Here is a 20,697-nt window from a genome sequence, read left to right on the forward strand (position 1 = left end):
TAACAATGCTATGATTCCATGACATCTGTGCCCCTCCAGATGTTGGCCTCCATATCCTACCAGCCCCAGCAGCCAGCATGGTCAATGGAAAAGGGTGGGGACAAGGGTCATTCAGCAACCCCTGAAGAACCACAGCTCCCCCCCCCCATTTGGAAATGAAGGCTTGCATTCAAAGATCACCAGCCTATTTTCTTTGGCAAGCCCATGTGCCCTGTGTTCTCTGTCTCTCTCCCACACCCACCCACCCTTCTTCCCCACCCAAAGAGAAAGTCACATCAAAATATAACGCTTTGCAAATCACACATTCTTTGTAAAAGTCCAGTTTTAAAAACAAGACGCTATGAGTGCAAGTGGTGGGAAACAAATTGCTTTTATTAGCTTATCAAGGAGGCTCAGTTGGAGGAAGCAGGGGGTCCATCTTGCTGGCTCCGTCTCTGAAGGCAACAAAGCAGCAGAATTCTTAAGTCCTGCACCTCAAGGCCAGGGAGCAGCTGCATCTCTCCACCAGTCAGCCTTTCTCTGCAACTAACAGGGTCCACACCAAACAACCAGCCTTTCCACACCTCAAGACCTGCTGCCTGCCCTTGGGGTGGCTCTGCCCCAGTCCTGCTGCAAACACCCCTGTTGCTGGCTTGCTGGGTTGTTTATAGAGTGAACTTCAAAGCAGCACCTGAAGATACCCCCCCTCAAATTTGCACTTGGGAGACATTGGCCTGACTTGCACAGAAACCAACATTTTTGCAGCTTAAAACCCACTTTTCAATCTCCATTAACTATCAGGCCCCAAAGAAGCAGGAGGGGGTCAGACAGTGAGGAGGGTGGGACCCAGCTCAGCGATACTTTGATCTGTGGGTCGAGGATCTTAAGAATTGCTGTGCCAGTCACAAAATCCTGAAAAGGGGATGTGCCAAGGTGCGTTTGGGGTTTGTTTTTTGCAGCGTAACTTGGGGGAAGCTGACAGTTCAAGGATTGAGGGTGCCAAGGTCCAAAGGGCTTGAGTGTTGGCACTCAGGTGTTAGATCCAGCCGCTTCCCCACAGAAGTAGCCAGCCCCACAGGTGTCACAAGGCTTCGGACTGCCCCCTCTCCCAAACAACCAGGCCCACTTTAAGGGGAAGGGGAGGCCTATTGTGATGAAAACCCTGGCCCTATATCCTGCCACCCTATAAGGCACTGGGCTCAAATGCTCACTCCAACAAATAGGAGGTTTTTTAACAAATCTCTACCATAAAGTCTCAAAGGAGGTTTTTTTAAAAAAGAAAAGTTCTATCTAATCAAAGCTTTTGATTGTCAATTTGACGGCCTATTTTTTATTTTATTTTTTAAATGAAAAATGGTAGGATGGCATCTAGAAAAACAAAATTAAAAAAGGTTGTGGAGGTTGTGGGGCATGGGAAGAGAGTGACCTCATGGTCCCCTAGAGATCTTGCTTTGCCTCTGGCAGGAGTCAGCTGCTGGGAGGTACGAAGGCAGGGTTTCAGTTGTCTTCTGAGGACCATCTCTGCTCCTCCTCCTCCGTCCGGAAGTTCAGGTGCTGGTTGGGCTCCAGGCGGAGAACCTCATCCCCAAAGTGTGGTGGGACGGAGACGGCCCCTGGATCAGCACCCTTCCCCCCTTTGACACAGGCAGCCTGCAAGATGTCAACAAAGAGGCTCTCATCGGGATCCATGGCCTCCAGGCCTTTGCCGAGTCCCAGCAGAACCTTCTCATGAACTTCCGGCTCCACATCTTCGATCCTTGGTGTCTCTTCATGGGACGGCACTTGAGGCAATCTCTGGTCTGTTGTCTCCTCCACCGCGGAGGGCTCGTCCAGCTCCTCCCTGAGGAACTGCTGGGTGATGGTAGCCTTCATTGGTTCTTCCTCAGAGATGCCTCCATTGCACTCTGTCTCACCAGGCTGGAGGACCCCAATCCCATTCAGGATCTCCTCTGTGAAATCGGCAACGCTGGGGTCTTGCTGCAACCCATTAGCATTGCTGTCAGCCCACAGAGGACCAGATCCTGTTGGGTCTTTGGCATTGGGGAAGGAGATTTCTGGGGCCTCTGTGGGGACCTGAGAGTCACTGACATTGGGCAAGGTAATTGGTGCAGTCCGGTTCTCCTCTTCCTCATTCTCCAGGGATGGACCTTCCTCCCCTCCTGTCACTGTTGGTTCAGCCTCAACACACGGCTCAGCTGCCTTGATCAGCTCCTGGTTGAACTCCAGAGCTTGTTCCACGATCTCCAAGATGTCAGCATCTTTCATGCTCTCTCTTGAGATGCTCGCAACTGCCTCACCTGGGAGATCCTTGCCACTTGGGTCCCCCTCAGCCTCATCTTCCTGTAGGACCTGGTCTTCTCTTCTGCAGATTTCAAGGTCTGTTGTCTCCTGGGCACAGGGCAAATCTTCATCCCTTCCACATGCTGGAGCCTCTGGCCCTATGAGGTCTCCTCCCTGCACATCCAAAGACCCTTCTTCCCCCTCCAGCACGATTTCACCCAAGTCAGCCACACTGGTCAGGGGAGAAACCTTGTGGCCACCTTCAGCCTCTGTGTCCCCCTGGTCACCCAGTTCCAATGGACCGTCCCCTTCCACAAAGGCATTTTCCTCCATGTTGCTGGGATCCAGCCGTTCTACTTGGGAAGTGCTGTCCTCCTCTGGTCCCCAAGCAAAATCCTGGCCAAGTTCTTCCTCACAGAACTGTTCTACAAACTGGGCGTCTTCTTCCACCTCGCCCCCTTTCTGGGGGACTTCCCCAACAGCCAGCTCTTTCTCAGATTCTGCGTCCAACTGTGCAGAGTCCTTTGCAACCTCCTTCCCTATGAGCACTTCGGAGTCTTCTTTAAGTAGGTTTCCATCACTTCCAATGAGTTCCAGAGCATCTGTCGTAGGTTTTTCTGAAACTTTGGGATCGTCTGTGCCTTGGATGGGAGCAGCTTCTATGACACATCCCCCTTCCTCTTCTGCACCTTCTTGTTTGTTGATGTTCTCCTCTGCTGGCGGATGCTGCACCTCCTCTAAAGATGTGGATCCATCTTGGGTCACAAGAAGCACTTCTGCAGCCTCTTGGCTCTCTGGGGGCATTTGTTGGGGCTCTCCAGAGGCAGCCAACATCTGCCCCTCGTACAGATGCAAGGGGGTGTGATCCAGCAGAGTCTCCTCCAGCATAATCGCCTTGCCACTTTCCAGGCCCTTCTCAATCCCCTCGGTCTCATGGCTGGCATTTGGGGAGTTGTCCCAAGATTCAAGGGAGTCCTCAGACCCCAAAGACTCACTTTGCGACTGACAGTAGCTGGTGTCAGCCTGGTCCTTGCCCTCAAACCCATCAGTGGGGCTGCCCTGCACTTCTGGGGGAACCGCCACCTCTTTGTCAGCAGGGGCGGGCAGGCTTTCGCCCAGGTGGGTGGCCAGCTGACTTTGGAGAACCTCTTCTACTCTGGCCACTGCTTGCCCTTCTTCCTCTGCCTGCGCATTGGCCTCATCCTGTTCAGCTTCCAGGCACCATGGCAGGTTCTTTGTCTCCAAGGGGCCTGCTATTTCTTCCATCTCTAGAATGCCTGCCTCCTCCTCCTCTTCCCTTTCAGCCTTGGAGGCTTCTGGGCCCACCACCAAGCTTCCCTCCTGGATGTCTCCGTCAGCACCAGGAGCAGCTGCTGGGATCTCTTCTCCTTCTTCTCCTGCTCCCTCCTGCTTCTCTGCCAGTTGTTGCTGCTCCTCAGAAGCATCTCCTGCCACATCCTGCTCCTCTGCCTTGGAGATCTCTCCTTGCCCTGGGACATCCTCGCCTTGCAAGGCAACCTCTTGGGAGCAGACAGGCTCCATGTCTGAGAAGCCCTGCTTCTCCATGGCATCTTCATTCCCCAACCCATCCTCTCTCGGGGGCCTGGTGATGTCCTCCTCCTCCCCCTCTTTGCCCCCCTCAGCATCCCTTGCACTTTCCACCATTCTGGGCTCCCCTTCCAAGTTCTCTCCTTCCTCCCTTGCTGAGTTTTCTTCTGCCAAGGGGGTCTCCTCCACAGGAAAGGTGTCCGGTTCCTGGGATGCCTCTCCCTCCAGCAGGGCCAAATCCATTTCTTCCAGAGGGGCTCCTGGCGCCTGAAGCTGTGCCTGCTCCAGCTGAAGAAAGGGTTGCTCTGAGCAACTCTCTGCCACCACGTGGCTCAATGGTGCCACGTTCTCACGAGCAACAAACTCTTCTGCCTGCAGGAGCTCACCCTCCAGCGCCTGCAAGTCCTCCTCCTCATTCTCCTTGCAGGGGCTCCACAGCTCCCTCCTCTCCTCATCCTCCGACAGGTGCAGGGCTTCTGTGCTCACCACCTCCAGGTCTTCCGCTTCCTCCAGGTACCCTCCCATGGCATTCGCCTGCTCCTCTGGGTGGCTGCTGGCACCAGGGTCCCAGCTCTCCTCCCCCACCCTCACCGCAACAGCCACATCTTTGCCCAGGGCACCTGCCACTTCTGGGCACTCGGGCCCCTCCTCATTGCCATGCCTCCCCTGCTCTGTGCTACATGATGTCAGGGGCTCCTCGCCTTCCTTTCCCGGAGGCATCACTTCCTGGCAGGCCTCGATCCTCCCGGTGACCGGAACGCCGTCTGCAATTTCCCTGGCCTCCCCTTCTACCTCCAGCAATCTCATTTCTTGTAGAGTTGGGGGGTCTGTTGCCAAAGCCCCCTGAGTCTCTCCTTCGTGCTGCTCTGTGCAGGCCTCACCAGGGCTGCTGTTTGCCTCTGTGGGATCTTCAGAGCCTTGGATGCCCCCCATAAGGTCTGCTGCTGGCAGAGTGCCCCCTGTATGCTTTTTCAGCGCTTTCTCTGCAGCTTCTTTCACCAACTTTGTACTGGGAGGAGGGTCCACTCTGCCTTCATCTTCTAAGGGAGGGGAGCCGTCCAGAGGGAGGCTGTTTGGGGAGTCAGAGCCCTCAAGGAAACCGGTATCTGGCCGGACATCCGCTGCATTGACTACTTTGAGTGCGATTTCCAATGCTTCTGTAACCAGCCGGCCAGGGTAAGGACCGTTCTGGATCATGGCCTCCCCTGCTGGCTCATTGCTGAGACACTCCTCTTCTTGTTGTTCTTCCTCCTCCTCCTCTTCCTCCTCCTCCTCACAAAGTCCTTCCTTCTCTCCTGCTTCAGTCCCTCTGTCACCCCTCATGTCTCCGTCCGCCTGGAGTCTCTGCTCAGTGCCCAAGCTGGATTCTTCCAAGGCGTCAGGAGCTGCAGCGTCAAAAGGCAGAAGGGACTTTTGCAAGAGTGACTGGGAGACAGCTGTGATTTGGGTGGCCGTCCAGACCTCAGTCTGCTCGAAAGCGGGCAAGTCAACGGGTGCCAGGACGTCTTTGGCTGGCAGGGGGTCCTCAAAACTTATGGCAGAGGGGTCTGGGAGGATGGTGCTGTCCTTCTGGAAATCCCTGGCCAAGGGGCTCCTGCTCTTGGGGGGCGCAGAGGAAGTGAAGCTCCCTGCCAAGGACTCGTTCTGGCCCCTGGGAGGTCGGGGCTTTGTGCTGGCCTTCAGGAAGGTGGCTGGACTCAGCCAGGGGTCTCGGGGGCCCAGGTGGCCTCTGTCCAGGGACAGGCCGTTGCTCAACTCCAGCTTCCCATCTGTAGAGAGAACAGAGAAGCAAAACATTTCTTTAGCTTGTGATCCCTGCATTCCAGTGGGGTTGGAATAGATGACCCTTTGGGTTCCCTTCCAGCTCTACAGTCCTAAGAAGCTTCTTTTCTCCCATGGGATCATCGCCATTCTGGTCATTCATTCTCCCCTTGTCTCCCACTTACACGTACCTCTGAGGCCACTGGCCAGTTTGAAGTCGGCAGCTGGGATCTGCAGCCTGGTACTCTCAGCCTCCAGGAGGGTCCTGGAAAGAAACGTGGGAGAGGGGCTGGTTGGTTTGTAGGGGTCTCTTGGGAGAAGACAGGGCATTTGCCTGCAATGGGGGCAAGCTTCTTTAATATCCCAGGCCCATCTAGCTTACTTCCATTGGCCCTGACGGGCAGCAGCCGCTCTGCAGGGTTTCAGGCAGGGAAGCCTCTCCCCAGCCCTGTCGGGAGATGCGGCCCATGGTGCATTGAACGTAGGACCTTTGGCCTGCAAGAGGTGGCCTTTCTCACCACACAGCCATGCCACTCCTTCCCCCTCCATTGAACCGAATCCTTCAAGATTTGTTCTCACACAGAACCCTTTTTAGAGGGGGCAGAGGAAACCCATCAAAACCTAGGAAGAGGCTGCTGGATCCAGCCCCTGGCCCTGCCAGCCCAGCCTCCTGCTCCCATAGTGGTCAAGCAGATGCCTCCATGGGAAATCCACAGCCCGGACACTGAGGTCCAGCACCGAGAGCCTTCTGGCAGTTCCCTCGTTGCGAGAAGCCAAGTGGAACGCCCTCCCATCAGATGTCAAAGAGAAAAACAGCTACCAGATTTTTAGAAGACATCTGAAGGCAGCCCTGTTTAGGGAGGCTTTTAATGATTAATAAATCATTGTATTTTATTTTTCTGTTGGAAGCCGCCCAGAGTGGCTGGGGAAACCCAGCCAGATGGGTGGGGTATAAACAATAAATTATTATTATTATTATTATTATTATTATTATTATTATTATTATCAGGATCCCAGCACAAGAGCATTTTCTCCCCTCCTGCCATTTCCAGCAACTGGGATTCAGAAGCGTTTTTGCCTCCAGCTGTGGAGGCAGAGCTTAGACATCAAGGCTGGTGGCGGTCAATAGCCCTCTCCTCCTCCATGAACTTGTCCAACCCGCTTTTCAAGCCACCCAAGCTGACGGCCACCCCTGCCTCTTGTGGAAGGGAGTTCCACAGTTAATACAGTGTGGGGAAGCCCTTTCTTTTATCTGACCTGTATCTTCCAGCAAAACAAGCCACCGACTGCTGCAGTGCCTGTGGAGGCATGGAGCCTGCAAAGCCCCCACCTCATCACTTAAAACACACCAGGAGATTTCTTTTTTTTTTTTTTTTTGACATTTTTGTAATTATTTTTATTAAAGATTTTCTTAGGTTACAAAGATAGTGCAATGTCTCATTTTTTTTTTCATGCATCATTTTTACACATCAATTTTAACTTGTTGAGACATTATGAGGAAGGGGGGAAAGAGGTAGGTGGGATGGGGGGTTGGGTGTGGTGGATTGCCGATGTTTCTGTTTTTCTTGATATGTGTAGGGGTTCGGCGTCAGCGTCGTTTGTACAGGTTCTCTGTTGTTTGTTCGTGCTTCTTTGTTGGTGAGAGAGGTCAGGATTCGTCTTAGAATGTGGTTATTCATTCATGGTTGGCTGTGATGATCCTTAATTTCTTGCGTGAGTGGGGGGGGGAGGGTGTTTTGATCAAGTTAGCCACATTGATTTGTATGCTGCCGGTAAGCTTTTGTCATTTTCCTGTTGGGTTGTATAAGTGATGAAGGGGAACCATACTGGGGTGAAGGTGTCTTCTTCTGTTTGTCCCCGTGTCAGTTTCAGCTTACTGGTTAGTTTTTCTAGCAGGGCCGTTTCCCATACAACTTGGTACCATTGGTCCAAGCCCACTCCCGATAAGTCCTTCCAGTGCCTGGCTATGATGCTTCTAGTTGCTGACAACAGATGGATTATAAGTTCTTTATGATTTGCGTGAGCGTTGTTATCTTGAAAGATATTTAGTAAAACCAATTCTGGGGTAATTTCTAGCACTTGCTTAGTTATGTTACAAATTTCTTGCATAGATGTCTTCCAGAATGATTGAATTTTAGGGCACTCCCACCACATGTGGAGGTACGTGCCTGTGGAAGTGCATCCTCTCCAACATTTTGATGAGATTCCTGATCGTATTAGTGATAATTTTCGTGGAGTCAGGTACCATCTGTGAGTTAGTTTCAATGAGAGTTCTTTTCTTTTCATTGATATAGATTTGAAAGGGGGTTTCGACCACATTTTAGTCCATTGGGTAGGGTTGATTTCATATCCTATGTCATCCTCCCATTGTCGTTTTATCTTGTCCAGGGGATCTATGGGATTCTGAATTAGTATCTTGTAAATTGCAGATACCATCCCTTTTCCGTGTCCTTTTGGCAATTGGAGGAGGTTTTCGAAAGCTGTCAGGGGTCTAGTTGCTGCTGGTTTTACAGTTGGGTTGTTCAGAAAGGCATGTAGTTGATGTTGTGCTAACCAGGACATTGGGATGTCTTCTAGTTTGTCCTGTATTTCTTGTGGTGACAAAGGTTTGTTGTCTTTATAAAAGTCTATTAAGCGATGTAAACCTTTGGTTTGCCAAGTCTTCATCTGGAGGTTTTGTGCTGCATGATGGAACAAGGGATGGTAAGCCAGGGGAATTAATGGGGATGGGGTTGGAGATAGTTTACTAGTTTCTGCTTTCCATGCTTTGAACATGGTTTGTGTGTATCTGTTGAGTGTTGTGGGAATCTTCCTTAATTTGTTTGGGAGAAATGGATATGCTGTGGTGCAGATATTTTCAATTGAGTCCCTCTCCAGATGTACCCATTGTTTTGTCTCGTCTTGTAGTATATATGGGATTATATGGCGTATTTGGTTGGCGTTGAAGTATGTTTCTATGTTGGGGATTCCCCATCCTCCTACTGAGGTGGGGAGGTGAAGGTATTTGGTGCCAATCCTTGGTTTTTTATGTGAGAAAATAAAAGAATGTAATTTTCCCTGCCATTTGCGAAGTTGGGTTGGGGGGATCCAGATTGGGAGGGTTTGGAATAAGTATGTCAGTTTTGGGAGGGTGACCATTTTGACGATGGCTATTCTGTCTGAAAGAGTGAAACTCATACTGTCCCATTTCTTTAGGTCTTTGTTTATTTGTCGCCACATGGGCTTGTAATTATGGAGGTATAATTTATTGAGGTTCTTGGTTATTTGTACCCCTAGATATCTGAATTTGGTATGACAAAGTTTTATTTTGGTGATATTAGTAAGTTCTTTTTGGATATGGGGAGGGGTGTTGAAGCACATGGCTTCTGATTTTCCAAAGTTTACCTGTAGGCCCGACACCATTGCAAATGTGTTGAGTTCTCTGATTAGGGAGGTTGCTGTATTTAATGGGTCTGATGTTGTGACCATCAGGTCATCTGCAAAGAGCCCTAATTTATAATTTTTGCCTTTTATTTCCACTCCCTTGATGTCTGTGGCTGCTCGGATTCGGATTGCTAGGGGCTCCAAAGCTAGGATGAATAGGAATGGAGACAGCGGGCATCCTTGTTTTGTGCCTCTTTGAATTGCTATGGTGTTTGAGTCCATATTATTAATTCTGCATTTTGCTGAGGCTTGGGAATATATTTGTTTGAGGATTTGTAGGAAGTTGGGGCCAAATTTCATGTTAGTTAGTACTGCTAATAAGTATTTCCACTCCAAGCAATCAAAAGCTTTGAGGATATCTAGGGACATAATTGTCAGTGGAAGTTTAGTTGCCTTACTGTGGTTGATTAAGTTTAGTAGTTTCCTGATGGGGTCTGTAATATTGCGACCAGGGACGAAGCCAGTCTGGTCTGGGACTATTAAATTGCCTAGAAAGATTTTTAAACGATTGGCCAATATTGATGTGAATATCTTGTAATCCTGATTTATTAATGAAATTGGGCGGTAAGATTCTACTTTGAGGTTGTCCTTTAATGGTTTTGGGATGGAGACTATTTTAGATTGATTCCATGTTTTGGGAATGAGCCCCCCTTTCATGATATCATTGAATAGGCGTATCATGTAGGGCATCAGGGGTTCTTTGAATTTTTTATAGAATTCTGCCGTGAAGCCGTCTGGGCCCGGGGCTTTATGTGGTTTCAAGTTTTTAAGGACCGTATCTATTTCCTCAGGGGTGATAGGGCTGTCCATAAATTCCTGTTCCTCGTTGGTTAAGGTGGGCATGGTCAGTTCTGCCAGGAATTTTCTAATTCCCTCCTCAGTTGGGTTGTGAGAAGTGTACAGATTGGAGTAGAATTCTGCAAATTCAGAGGTTATTTCTTTCGGGGAAAATGTCACGTTGCCGTCTTTTTTGGCGATGCAGTGTATTTTTGTTTTAAGTGCTTTTTTCCTGCATCTATTTGCTAATAGTCTGGAGTTTTTCCCTCCATACTCATAGAAGCGCTGTTTAGAATATAAAATATTGATCATTGTTTTGTTGATTTCTAAGGAGTCTAATTCTCTTCTCTTTTGTTCTAGAAGTTTAAGTAGTTTTTTGGAACCTGTTTGTTTGTAACGTGATGAGAGGGCAATGATGTCTTGTTCTATTTTGTTAATTTTTGAAGAGGTTTGTTTTTTAAGGAGTGCTTTCTCTTTTATGCAAACTCCTCTGGTCACCGCTTTCATAGCGTCCCATAAGAGGGGGGTATTTATATTGTCTACATCATTCTCCTTAAAATAGTTTTGGAGAGTTTTTGTGATACTTGCTCTAATTTGGGTGTTTGTGGTTAGAATGGGACTGAAAGACCATGATGGAGTAGTTTGCGTTTCTTCACCTATTTTAACAGTGACTTCTACTGGGGCATGATCTGTGATTTTGATGCTGCCTATGTTTGTTGATTCTACCAAGGGGATCAGACCCTGTGTGAGCAGGATGCTGTCCAGTCTGGACGTTGTACCATGACGTCCGGACTGGAATGTGTGGGTGATGTCTCCCGGGTTGTGTTCGCCCCAAATGTCATATAGACCCCTGTTTTTTAACATTTTTAGTAACTTGTAAGAAGCCTTAGTTGTTTGGGAGGGAGGGTTGAGGAGGGTTGCCTGTGAGTTTACAGGATGTGTGTTTTCCAGAGTTATGCCCTTAATATTTAAGTTAAGGTCGCCTCCTAGAATTGCTTCCCCCTCAGAGAAAGAAAGGAACTTGTTTAGTGTTTTTTGAAAGAATTCAAGTTGTCTCGAGTTAGGGCCATATAGTGAGCCGATTGTCAGTTTAATTTTGCCATCTAGTATTCCTTTAATGAAAATGAATCTACCTTTTTTGTCCTTTAGGACTGTTGTGGCGTTGAAATTTAAGTCCCTACTAATTATTACAGCTACTCCGCGGGCCTTTCCTGAGCCTTGTGCTACCCATTGTTGACTAAAACGAGGGTCATTCAGGAGTTTGTTCCCTTTGGGTGGGTTGTGTATTTCTTGTAGGAAGGTGATGTGTGGTTTCATGGTATTTATGTATGAGGTGATACGTTTTCTCTTGATTGGGTTTCCCAGCCCCCTCACATTTAGTGTGATTGCTTTTAAGCTAGCCATCTTGTTTATTTATTCTGTAGGATGGTTCCTTGCCAACCCGTTTGGGTTGTCCTATATCCCTCACTTCGTGTCGTGTATTGAACCATTGGAGTTGCGCTGACTTATGATGTGGCAGGTGGGGGTTCAATGGGATCAGAATTAGAATCGGGTTAAAGAGTGGGAGGTAAGTTATAGAGGGTTTCCTATATGTAGTTATATAGGTGTTCGTTTGGGGTATTTTGGACCTTTTGGCAAATAGCCGGTTGGTCCTTGGTCTCGGCTGATGTGAAGGGCTGTACTCAAGGACAGGCCTTCCCCTTCGTCGTTTGTGACAGGGGGTGATCAGCAAGACGGTGTAGAGTGGTTTTGTAATGTTAGTGTCTGGTATAAGGTTCGTGAGCAATGTTGCCAATGTTAATAGCAACATCACTGATGTGTTAGAGTGTGTGTATGTGTTGGTGCGCTCTGGTGCCACCATGTTGTTGAATAGGTATCATGTTTTAGCCTGATAGTGAGTTGTGTTATGTTATGGATGTTGGGAGTTGTTTTTCTCTTGTTTGGTATGAAAGGGATACTGGAGATATGGGTTGTGGTTGATGGGGAATGTGATTGAGGTTATCTGGACTGGTGTCAGGGTGGGGTTGGGATGGGGTAGGTTCTATGGAGGTGTGGGATTGGGGGGGATATTGATGATGATAGTTATGATCAAGGCCTATGGGGAGGGGGTAGGGGGGGTAGGGGGATCACCAGTCCTGCAGTTCGAGATGTTTTCCGGTTGCCTCATTTAGCTGTGGTTGTTGTTGTTGTAGGGTTGTTCCTCAGTGATGTTTTGGTTCGGTTGATCGTGGTTAGGCGTCCTGTGGAGAATGTTCGGTAGAATGATTTTGTGCGCGATGGTAGATGGTTGAATCGACGAGTCTTGATGTATTGCTTCTGTTGTCTCTTTCCTCTCTTTACTTCCATCCACTCATTTACTGTTATTCCACTTTCTTGATCTCGGCTGTCACTTGGTAAGTCTTTCTGTTGCTGGTTCGATGGAGGATCGAGTCCAAGGTTCCTCAATAGTTGTTGGGCTTCCGTTTCGTTGGTAGCCATGTATTGCGTTGTGTCGGTTGTCACGATGAGACGAAAGGGAAAGCCCCAACGGTATCGAATCCCTTTTTGCTGAAGAAGCTGAGTGTATGGACGTAGGTTTTTTCTCCGATTTAGGGTGTCCTGGGATAGATCTTGTAGGACCAATATGGAATTGTTTTTGTATTGGAGGTTGGTTGAGTTTTTGAGGCTGTTCCATATCTCCTCCTTTTTTCTGTAGCGTGAAAAGCACACTATGATGTCTCTTGGGTGGGCACCAGGTTTTGGCAAAGGTTTTAGAGCTCTGTGTGCCCTTTCCAGATCGGATACCTCGAGTGTTAGATTTGGGATTGTATCTTTCAACCAGCTCACAATCAGGTCTGCTGGGCTTTTCTCCTCTGCTTTTTCTGGGAAGTTGCGGAAGCGGATATTACAGCGTCTGTTTCGGTCTTCGATGTCTGCTTGTTTAATTCTCAATTCTTCGTTTTCTCTTTCCAGTTCGCACAATTTCTCAGTCATGCGTGTGGTTTCATCCCGATATTGCTCTATTATTCCTTCTTGCAGTTGATTCTTCTTTTCTAGAGCTTCCACTCTGGAGATAAGATTGCTGATTAGTAACTGTATAGGGGCCGTTGCATTTTCCACTGCAGCTTCCAGTTTACTAGTCATTCTCTCTTCCATTTCTCTTAGGTGTTGTAATATTTCATCATTTTGAGGAGGTGTTGTGATCTCAGTGTTTTTTACCATCTTTTTAGTTGGTGACACCTTCATCTCCTTGACGTTTTTGGTTTGAGGTTTGTTTGGCATTCTCTCAGAGTGGGACGTGTTGCGGTTAGGGGTTATGGCGATGAGGATTTCTGGGTGTTGGGTTATTGGACTAGTCAGGCGTTGTTGACTGGTGGCTTCTGCAGAGCGTTCGGTTTAGGCAATCATTTGTGTCATCTCTTGGCGATGTTATGTGAATTTCTCTGAGGTTGTCGTACTCGCCTCAACAGTGTTGTCAAAGCGGTGGTCAGGTACTCAGAGAGGCGGGTAGACCCAAGGACAAATAGACAAACAAACAGGTGAGAGTAGACAAACAAACAGGTGGGGAAAGAGAGAAAGAGAAAAAAGGGGGGGTTATAGATGGGCAAACAAGCAACTCAACAAACAAAGAGGGTATAAAACAAAAGAAGGGGTGAGGAGTGATAAGTGGGGTGGAAGGGGAAGATAAGGAATGGACAAATAAAGGGGAATTGAGTGTCTGGGAAGGGGTTCAAGGAGAAGGTTTATGTAGTGGAATGAAGGAAATAAGATAAAAATAAAATAGAAGTGTTTATTTTAAAAGGGGGGTGATGAGTGGGAGGAAAGGCTCCCCTATTGGAGACAGGTTAATAAACAGACTAGATAGGGGGGGGTTCAATTTAAAAGGGGGAAAGAAGGAACCGAAAAGGAAAGAGAAGACAAAATGAGGGTGGAAACAAGTGAGACGGAGGGTAAAAATAAAGAGAGGATATATTGGGGAGGTGGGTTTGAGTGTATGGAAAGGGTTTATGTATTGAGGTGGAAGGAATAATATAAGGCTAAGGTAAAAGAGGTTTGGAGGAGAGAGAGGACAGCAGCTTAAAAAGGATAGAAATTTAGTAAAAGGGCTAGGAACTTGTGATTTTATTTTTGCCTGTTTTTTCCTAAAGGGTTAAAATGTATAAAAAGAGGGGGGTTGGGTGTTAAAAAGTGGAAGGTGGAAGTAATAGACGGTGGCAATACTAAAAATATTGGTTAAAATATTAATATATTCTTTTCTTTTCTTTTTTAAAAAAAAGGGGTGGGTGGGTGGGGGTGAAACAAAATCAAGGTCTTTTTGTTGTTATTGTTCTTATAGAAGAAAAATTTAAGGAAAATGAAAAAAGGGGGGGAAGAAAGATATATATATATAATATTTATAAAAATATTTACATATTTTAAAAAATAGCATTAAAAGTATAAAAAAATTTTTTAGAAAGAATAAAAATAAAAAGGGGTTTATTATATATATATATATATATTTAAAAATGGAAAGAAAAACAAAAAACAAACGAGGCCTTTCCAGTGGGCCTTCCTTTGGACTTTGGGCGCGCTACTCGGCGGGAAAGCAGGCCCAGGTTGAGTCTAGGCCCAGCCTCGTGTTCCCGCAAGGCCGCAGTTCGTCCTCCTACCTCTCCCTCAATTTAGCGGCGGGGGTAGCGGAGGCAGCTCGATGGCGGGGTATCTGGGTCAGGGTCTCTCCCCTTCCCCCAGGCACCCCACTCTCACTCCTGGGTCCCTTCGGCTTCGGGGCTCCAGGTAGCCGGGTGATCTCGGCGCGGTAGCGCAGCAGCAGCAGCAGGGAGGATGACAGGTCCGAGGCTCCTCTCCCTCCCTGGATCGAATGCGGTGATGGCGGCGGCAGCAAGAAGGTCGGGGCTTTTTATTTTTTAAGATCCCCCTTCCCTCTCTGAGGCTCCGGCGCGCCGCGGGGCGGATGATTCAAGGCCCCGGGGCTCTGTATGAGCGGCGGCCGGGTGCCCTCAATTCCGGCCTGAAACACACTGAGGTGGCAGGCGGGGGGGGGGCGGACCCCTCAACCGATTCACTAGACACCCCCGGCTCTCACGCAGTGGCGGCGGTGGTCCCGGCAGGTCAGGAGCCCCCCGGGCAGTCTAGATCTGCCGACTGACCTCAGGAGCTCCGTGGCGCCGTGGCGCCCGCCATAATCACACCAGGAGATTTCTGAGCACGTTAAGAGAGTTGTTCCCAGCCACACAGAGCAAACAGCACCAGAGGGGTGTGAAACCTTGCTCTGGTATCCTTTGCAACTGCATTTGGGGCCCATTGGGGTGATGTCATGGGCAGCCTCTGCCTCCTCCTCCCAGGCAGGGCCCCCCATTCTCATGCTAATGGCAGTGCTGAACCCCCTCAGCGGCCAGCCCACTTTTGTCCTGGAGGAGCCACCCAGGGAGGGGGGCTTGTGAACCAGAGTCCAGTTCCCAGAAGGAGGATGAGGGTCTCTGGGGGTAGAAGGAGAAGAGAAAACAGGTCACAGGAATGAAGGGGGCTGTGGGTGTTTTTGGGGGGTCCTTCTTCCTTCCCCTTTGGTGGTGGTGGGGGGACCCAGAACACAGCCTGGGAAGCAGGGTGCCAAAGCCCAAATGCTTCACCCAACTGGGGAGAGTTAGAGGGGACGCCTGGAAGAGGCCTTTTATAGAGTGTGCTTTTGCTTTTCCAGAAACAAGTGATGAAGAAAGGGGGGGGGGGTTTAGTTGCTGTTTAGTTAATATTGCTTTTTGGATCATAAATGCCTTTTTTGGTTATTTGTTAATCATATAATGTGACTTAAGTTGTGATTGGGATGCTTGCCTTTCTTGTTGTTGTTAATTGAGTTGCTGACATTTTAGTGCAGTTTTTTAGATCAAAAATCTTTTACTGATTATTTGTACTGATTATTTGGCCTTTTCAGTACTGGCCCCAACTTGGTGGAACGCTCTTTCCCAGGAGACCAGGGCCCTGCAGGATTTGTCATCTTTCCGCAAGGCCTGCAAGACAGAGCTGTTCCGCCTGGCCTTTGGGTTAGACTCAGCTTGACCCCTGTGTTTTTCCTCCCTCATGGCTTGGATTTATGGAATACTTGAATTGAGGCTGCACTTTAAATTTTAATACGGTATTTTAATCTGTATTTTAATTAATTGTTTTTATGTTTTATTGTAATTCTGTTGGTGTCAGCCGCCCTGAGCCCGGTTTTTGACTGGGGAAGGCGGGGTATAAATAAAAATTTATTATTATTATTATTATTATTATTATTATTATTATTATTATTTATGTTGTACCGGTACATGTGATGTCCTGTTTCGTTACTGTTGTTTATAAGCTACTTTGGGATTCATTTGAATGGAAAGTGGTGTAGAAATAAACCATAGAATCACAGAGCTGTAGAAATCAAATCAATCAAAATGGGGAAGGGTCTCTGGAAGGGTGGAGGGGAGAGTTGCTGCTGCTCCCTTCTTTTTCTTTTTTAAAAAAGAGCTGTATTGCTTTTTTAGCAGGGGTAAGTCAGTCTAGCAGCCACATGTGGCAAATGTCAGACTCCTGGGCCAGATCCTGTTCCCTATTTGCCCTTCCCTGAAGGAGACAGTGGCTGAGATCCAAGGGACACCCCCCACCTCCTCTGGGCCTCTAAGATCAGGAACAGATAAGCTTTATCAGACCAAGGGCCGCCTCTTCATGTGAGAAGCCTTCCAGGGGCCGCATGCCAGCAATGGGCGGGGCCAGGGGCAAAAGGCGGGCAGAGCAACTGAGATGCCTCTCCACATCCCAGCCATGCAAAAGCCAGAGGTTTCCACACTCAGCTCTCTCTCACACACCTCTCTCTCCTCCTGCTGCACCTTCCCGGAGGCAAGCAAGAGGCAAGATTCACCACTTGAAGACACTTTCCTGGCAGGCCACCAACTTGGATGACTTTTAAAGAGGATTGGGGAAATTTGAGGAGGAGGAGGAGGCTATCATGGCTACCAGCCGTGATGGCTCTGCTCTGCCTGCATGGTGAAGGGCAGCAATGCATCTGAATCCCAGTTGCTGGAAGCCACAGGAGGGGAAAGGGTTGCTCTTGTGCTTGGATCCTACTTGCGGGTTTCCCCAAAAAGGCACCTGGTTGTCCACTGCGAGGACAGAAGGCTGGACTAGATGGGCTTCCTTTGGCCTGACCCAGAAGCCAGGATCTTCTGTGGTCCTTATGGAACCTCCAACTTCAGATGCAGTCTGTCTAACTTCCCAAGCTCTTTGGGACATTTGGCCCCTGTGAGGACAGGAGGCTGGACGAGATGGTCCACCTTTGGCTGGATCCAGCTACAGGGCTCTTTTGAAGTTCACTCAAGGAGCAAAGCCAGGGCGGGAAGAGGCCAGAGGGCCAGGCTGCTCCTGTCGCACACCCATGCAGCACGTGGCCCCACCCTCCCCCAAAGTTGCCACTGGGGCAATGAGTTCGCTCACCGGTAGGTGGCCACTTCCAGGCTGAGGGACATCTTGAGGTGCATCAGCTGCTGGCGCTCCTCCAGGACCTGGGCGATCTGGACCCGCAGAGACTGCTTCTCCTCCTCCAGGGACTCGATGGCCAGCTGTTGAGGCAGAGGAGAGACAGGGGCATCTGTGAGCCAAGGGACAGCTCACGGAAGGGCCACCGCAGCAGGTGGGCTGGAGGGGAGGACACAGCTCCTGGCCCTGGCCTAGGAATTGCTAGAGGAACCTCCACCTCCCATAAAACTACAGAGGTGGGAGCTACCAAGGGTCCAACCACCCTGCAATGCAGGAAGCACAGATAATCTCACGGTGCCCACTAAGATGATGGGCATGACAACAGGGAGAGAGTTTCCTCTGGGTGTTTTGGCTCAGGAGAAACCCTTCGCCAGGCAGGCACATCAGCCAGGGGGTTGGACTAAATGACCCTTGAGGTCCCTTTCAACCCTACAATTCTAGGATTCTATGATCCTTCCAGGGTCTGCCTTGTGACAACCTGACACTATGCCTTGCAGCACAGCATCGCTTGGGCCTGCTGAAGGGGGAATGGAGAAAGGCTTCCCCAAAGAGCTTACATGGGGGACCTTTAGCCCCCCCAATGTGGTCAACTGAAGCTTCCTCTCCCCCCAGCATGGCCCATTGTCAAGGCTGAAGGAAGTGGGAGGCCATCAATATCTGAGGACCAGAAGTTCCACACTGCCACTTCCTGGCTGTCTCCAAAACCACCTCTCTCTCTTTCCAAGTGAGCGAGAATTTGCACAACTCCCTGCCTGCCCCCACACTTGCAATCCTGCTTCTGAACCACAACCTCCCTGCCCTCCTGTCCCCACACCCCTCCTTGCCCCAAATCTCCCCCTGCTTCCACACCTGAGTGGAAGCCCACGGTGGCACACAAACCACAAAAGAGCCACAAATCATAGAATGGTAAAGTCAGAAGTGACACAAAGGGTCATTCAGTTCAGCTCAGGAATAATGGGCAGCTGGGCAGCCACTCTGAAGACAGGAGGCTGGACGAGGTAGAGGCCCTCCCCACGAACAGCATACAAACTGGAGTAGAAGTGAAACCCACCCTAGGGCAGGCCGGAGGTCCAGCACAAATGAGAATATTTTTAAAAGCAGCAGCAGTCTAAAAAACTGGTGCAGATATTCTTATTCCCCCCAGCCCAGGCCAGGCATGTGTAAAAGGGTTCAAGATAAAACGGGAGTTTTCTTGTCCTAGGAAAAGCCAAAGCTTTGCCCCTCCCACCCCCCTGGCACAGATACAGACTCTTGGGATCCCCCCCCTTCCTGCATGCTCAGAGTAGGGAGTCTGGCATGGAGACCCCCACCCAGGCAGGCCCAGGCACAATGTTCTGCATGTGCAACAGACCCCCTTGGAAGGTGACAGGCTCTCCTACCAGTATGTTGGATGTTTTTAAGCAGAGCCGAGATGGCCACCTGTTGGAGTTTCTCTGCGCGGGATTCCTGCATTGCAGGGGGCTGGACCTGATGACACTTGAGGTCCCAACTATTGTTCTATTAATCCCCTTCCCTCGGTGCCCAGGCTTGGCTTCAACCCTCTTTGACTCATGGGTAGATAAAAACCCACAGGCCACCCCATCTTCCAAACATCTCCACTCTGTTCCCTAGTGGGCGGATCACTTGGACGCCAGAGGAGCCACCTGGCAACTCTCTCGCTGCTGCTGACGCTCCACGGGTCCTTTCCAAGCAGAGGGTGCCTCTTCCCCCAGCCCCCAAATCGCACAAGCTGCACTTGGAACCATAGGGTCGGAAGGGACCCCCAAGGGTCATGTAGCCCAACTCGCTGCAGTGCACTGGAGTGGCCCGGAAGCGCCGCCCCGCCCCACCCCCGCCCTCCTGCTGACCCACCTGGAGCTGCCCGGCCTCGCCGTGCTGCTGCTGCCACTGCTGCGCCAGACTCTCCTCCAGGACCTCCTTGCGGATCTTCAGGCCGGCCAGCTCCTTCTCCAGCTGCTGGAGGCGCAGCTGGCCCTGCCGGTTGCCCTCGGTGGCTCTCCAGAGATTCTCCTTGGCCTCGCCCAGGGCGGCCTCCAGCTGCCAGACCTCCGCCTTGTACGTCTCGGCGGCCCCCTTCCAGATGCTGGAGAGGCGCTGCGCATAGTCCTCCACCTCGGCAGGCTGGAAGCAGCCCTCGGCCGTCGGGGCGGCGCGCCGGCCGCTCTGCAGACTCCCCACGCCGCCGCCGCCTACCGCCTCCTGGCCCAGCGCCGCCTTCTCATCCCGGTGCGCCTCGTCCAGCGCCCGCACCTCCTGTTCCAGCTGCGCCGCCTTCTCGCGGAGCCACAGCTGCGCCCGGCGCTCCTCCTCCAGCTCCTTCCTGCTCCGCGACAGCATCCTCTTGGCCTCGTCGCGGGCCGCCCTCTCCCGCTGGCACCGGCCCGTCGCCTGCTGCACCTCGTCGCGCAGCGCGTCCCGGGCCAGCTCGGCCGACGCCTTGTCGCGGAAAGCCTGCTCCAGGGTAGCCCTCAGCGCCGCCACCTCGCCCTCGTAGCGCGCCCGCCACGAGCCCTCGACGGGGCTCAGGCGCAAGCCCTGCACCTCGGCGCGCAGCCCCTCGTTCTCCTCCTCCAGGTGCTTCACGCGGGACAGGTAAGCCTCCAGCCGCTTGTTGAGGTCCCACATCTGCAGGGACTCCTCGCTTAAGGCGCGAGAGCCCACGAACGCCTCCATGGCCGCCGGGGAGCCTGGTTGGATGGCAGCGAGATCGAGACGAGACAGAGAAGCAGGCGGTGTCCCGGAGCTAGGCGGACGGTCCAGGGCAGCGAACAAGCGCCCAGGCGCAACAGCACCGCTATTCATACTGGCCGGGAGGAGGAGGAGGGCTCCGAGGGGAGGGGGCTGGCCTTAATCCCTCCCACCCCCCTCACTCGAGGGAAGGCGAACGAAGGAGCAGCCCGGAGCCCAGGAGCAAATGCCAGAGGGGCTGCCCCATGGAAGACAAGCCAGCTGGTTTTCTGCTGCTCCAGAGGGCAGGGCCCCGACTCCAATGCCAAGGAAGGAGATCCCGACATTAGGAAGACCTTTCCGATAGGTAGTAAGAGCAGTTATACACGCGAAGGGGCTCCCACATTCCTCTGAAGTTTTTAAGCAGAGCTTGGATGGCCACCTGTCATGGGCACGTCAGCGCTGCTTCCTGGGTTGCACGGGGTTGGACTGGACTTCTAAACCTAAGGTTCTAGGATTCTAAGGCCAAGAGAAGGGAAGAGCCCACCCCGCGATAAATTTCTGGATCTGCGCCGCAGTTCCTTCCCCCTCTGCCTCCTCGCCATTCATTCACCACGTGACGAAAACGGGACTAAATTTGGAGAGGAGAATACAGGTTCCTATCTAAATTCAAAGCCCTTGGCTTCCTGCAGAGAATCCTGGGAACGGTGCGGAAAGCTAGTTCCCAGAAACCCCATTTTTAAAAAACCTACAGTTCCCAGGGCACAAGGAGAAGGACGAGGGCAC

The 20,697-nt window shown here is 50.6% G+C and overlaps 1 protein-coding gene across 1 annotated transcript; it reads right to left on the reverse strand.

Annotated features, from left to right (window-relative positions):
• Window positions 1–354: 354 nt before the first annotated feature.
• Window positions 355–20,046, reverse strand: NES (nestin). Its single transcript, XM_060269565.2, has 4 exons — window positions 19,096–20,046; window positions 17,203–17,327; window positions 5,760–5,833; window positions 355–5,576 (listed from the first exon to the last, which is right to left on the reverse strand). Exons 1-4 carry the CDS (start codon window positions 20,044–20,046, stop codon window positions 1,477–1,479), a joined length of 5,250 nt encoding a protein of 1,749 aa, XP_060125548.2. The 3' UTR covers window positions 355–1,476.
• Between the last annotated feature and the right edge of the window lie 651 nt (window positions 20,047–20,697).

Source organism: Zootoca vivipara, chromosome 16 (genome assembly GCF_965207765.1).
Source record: "Zootoca vivipara chromosome 16, rZooViv2.hap1.1, whole genome shotgun sequence".
In the NCBI taxonomy this organism is placed as follows: Eukaryota; Metazoa; Chordata; class Lepidosauria; order Squamata; family Lacertidae; genus Zootoca; species Zootoca vivipara.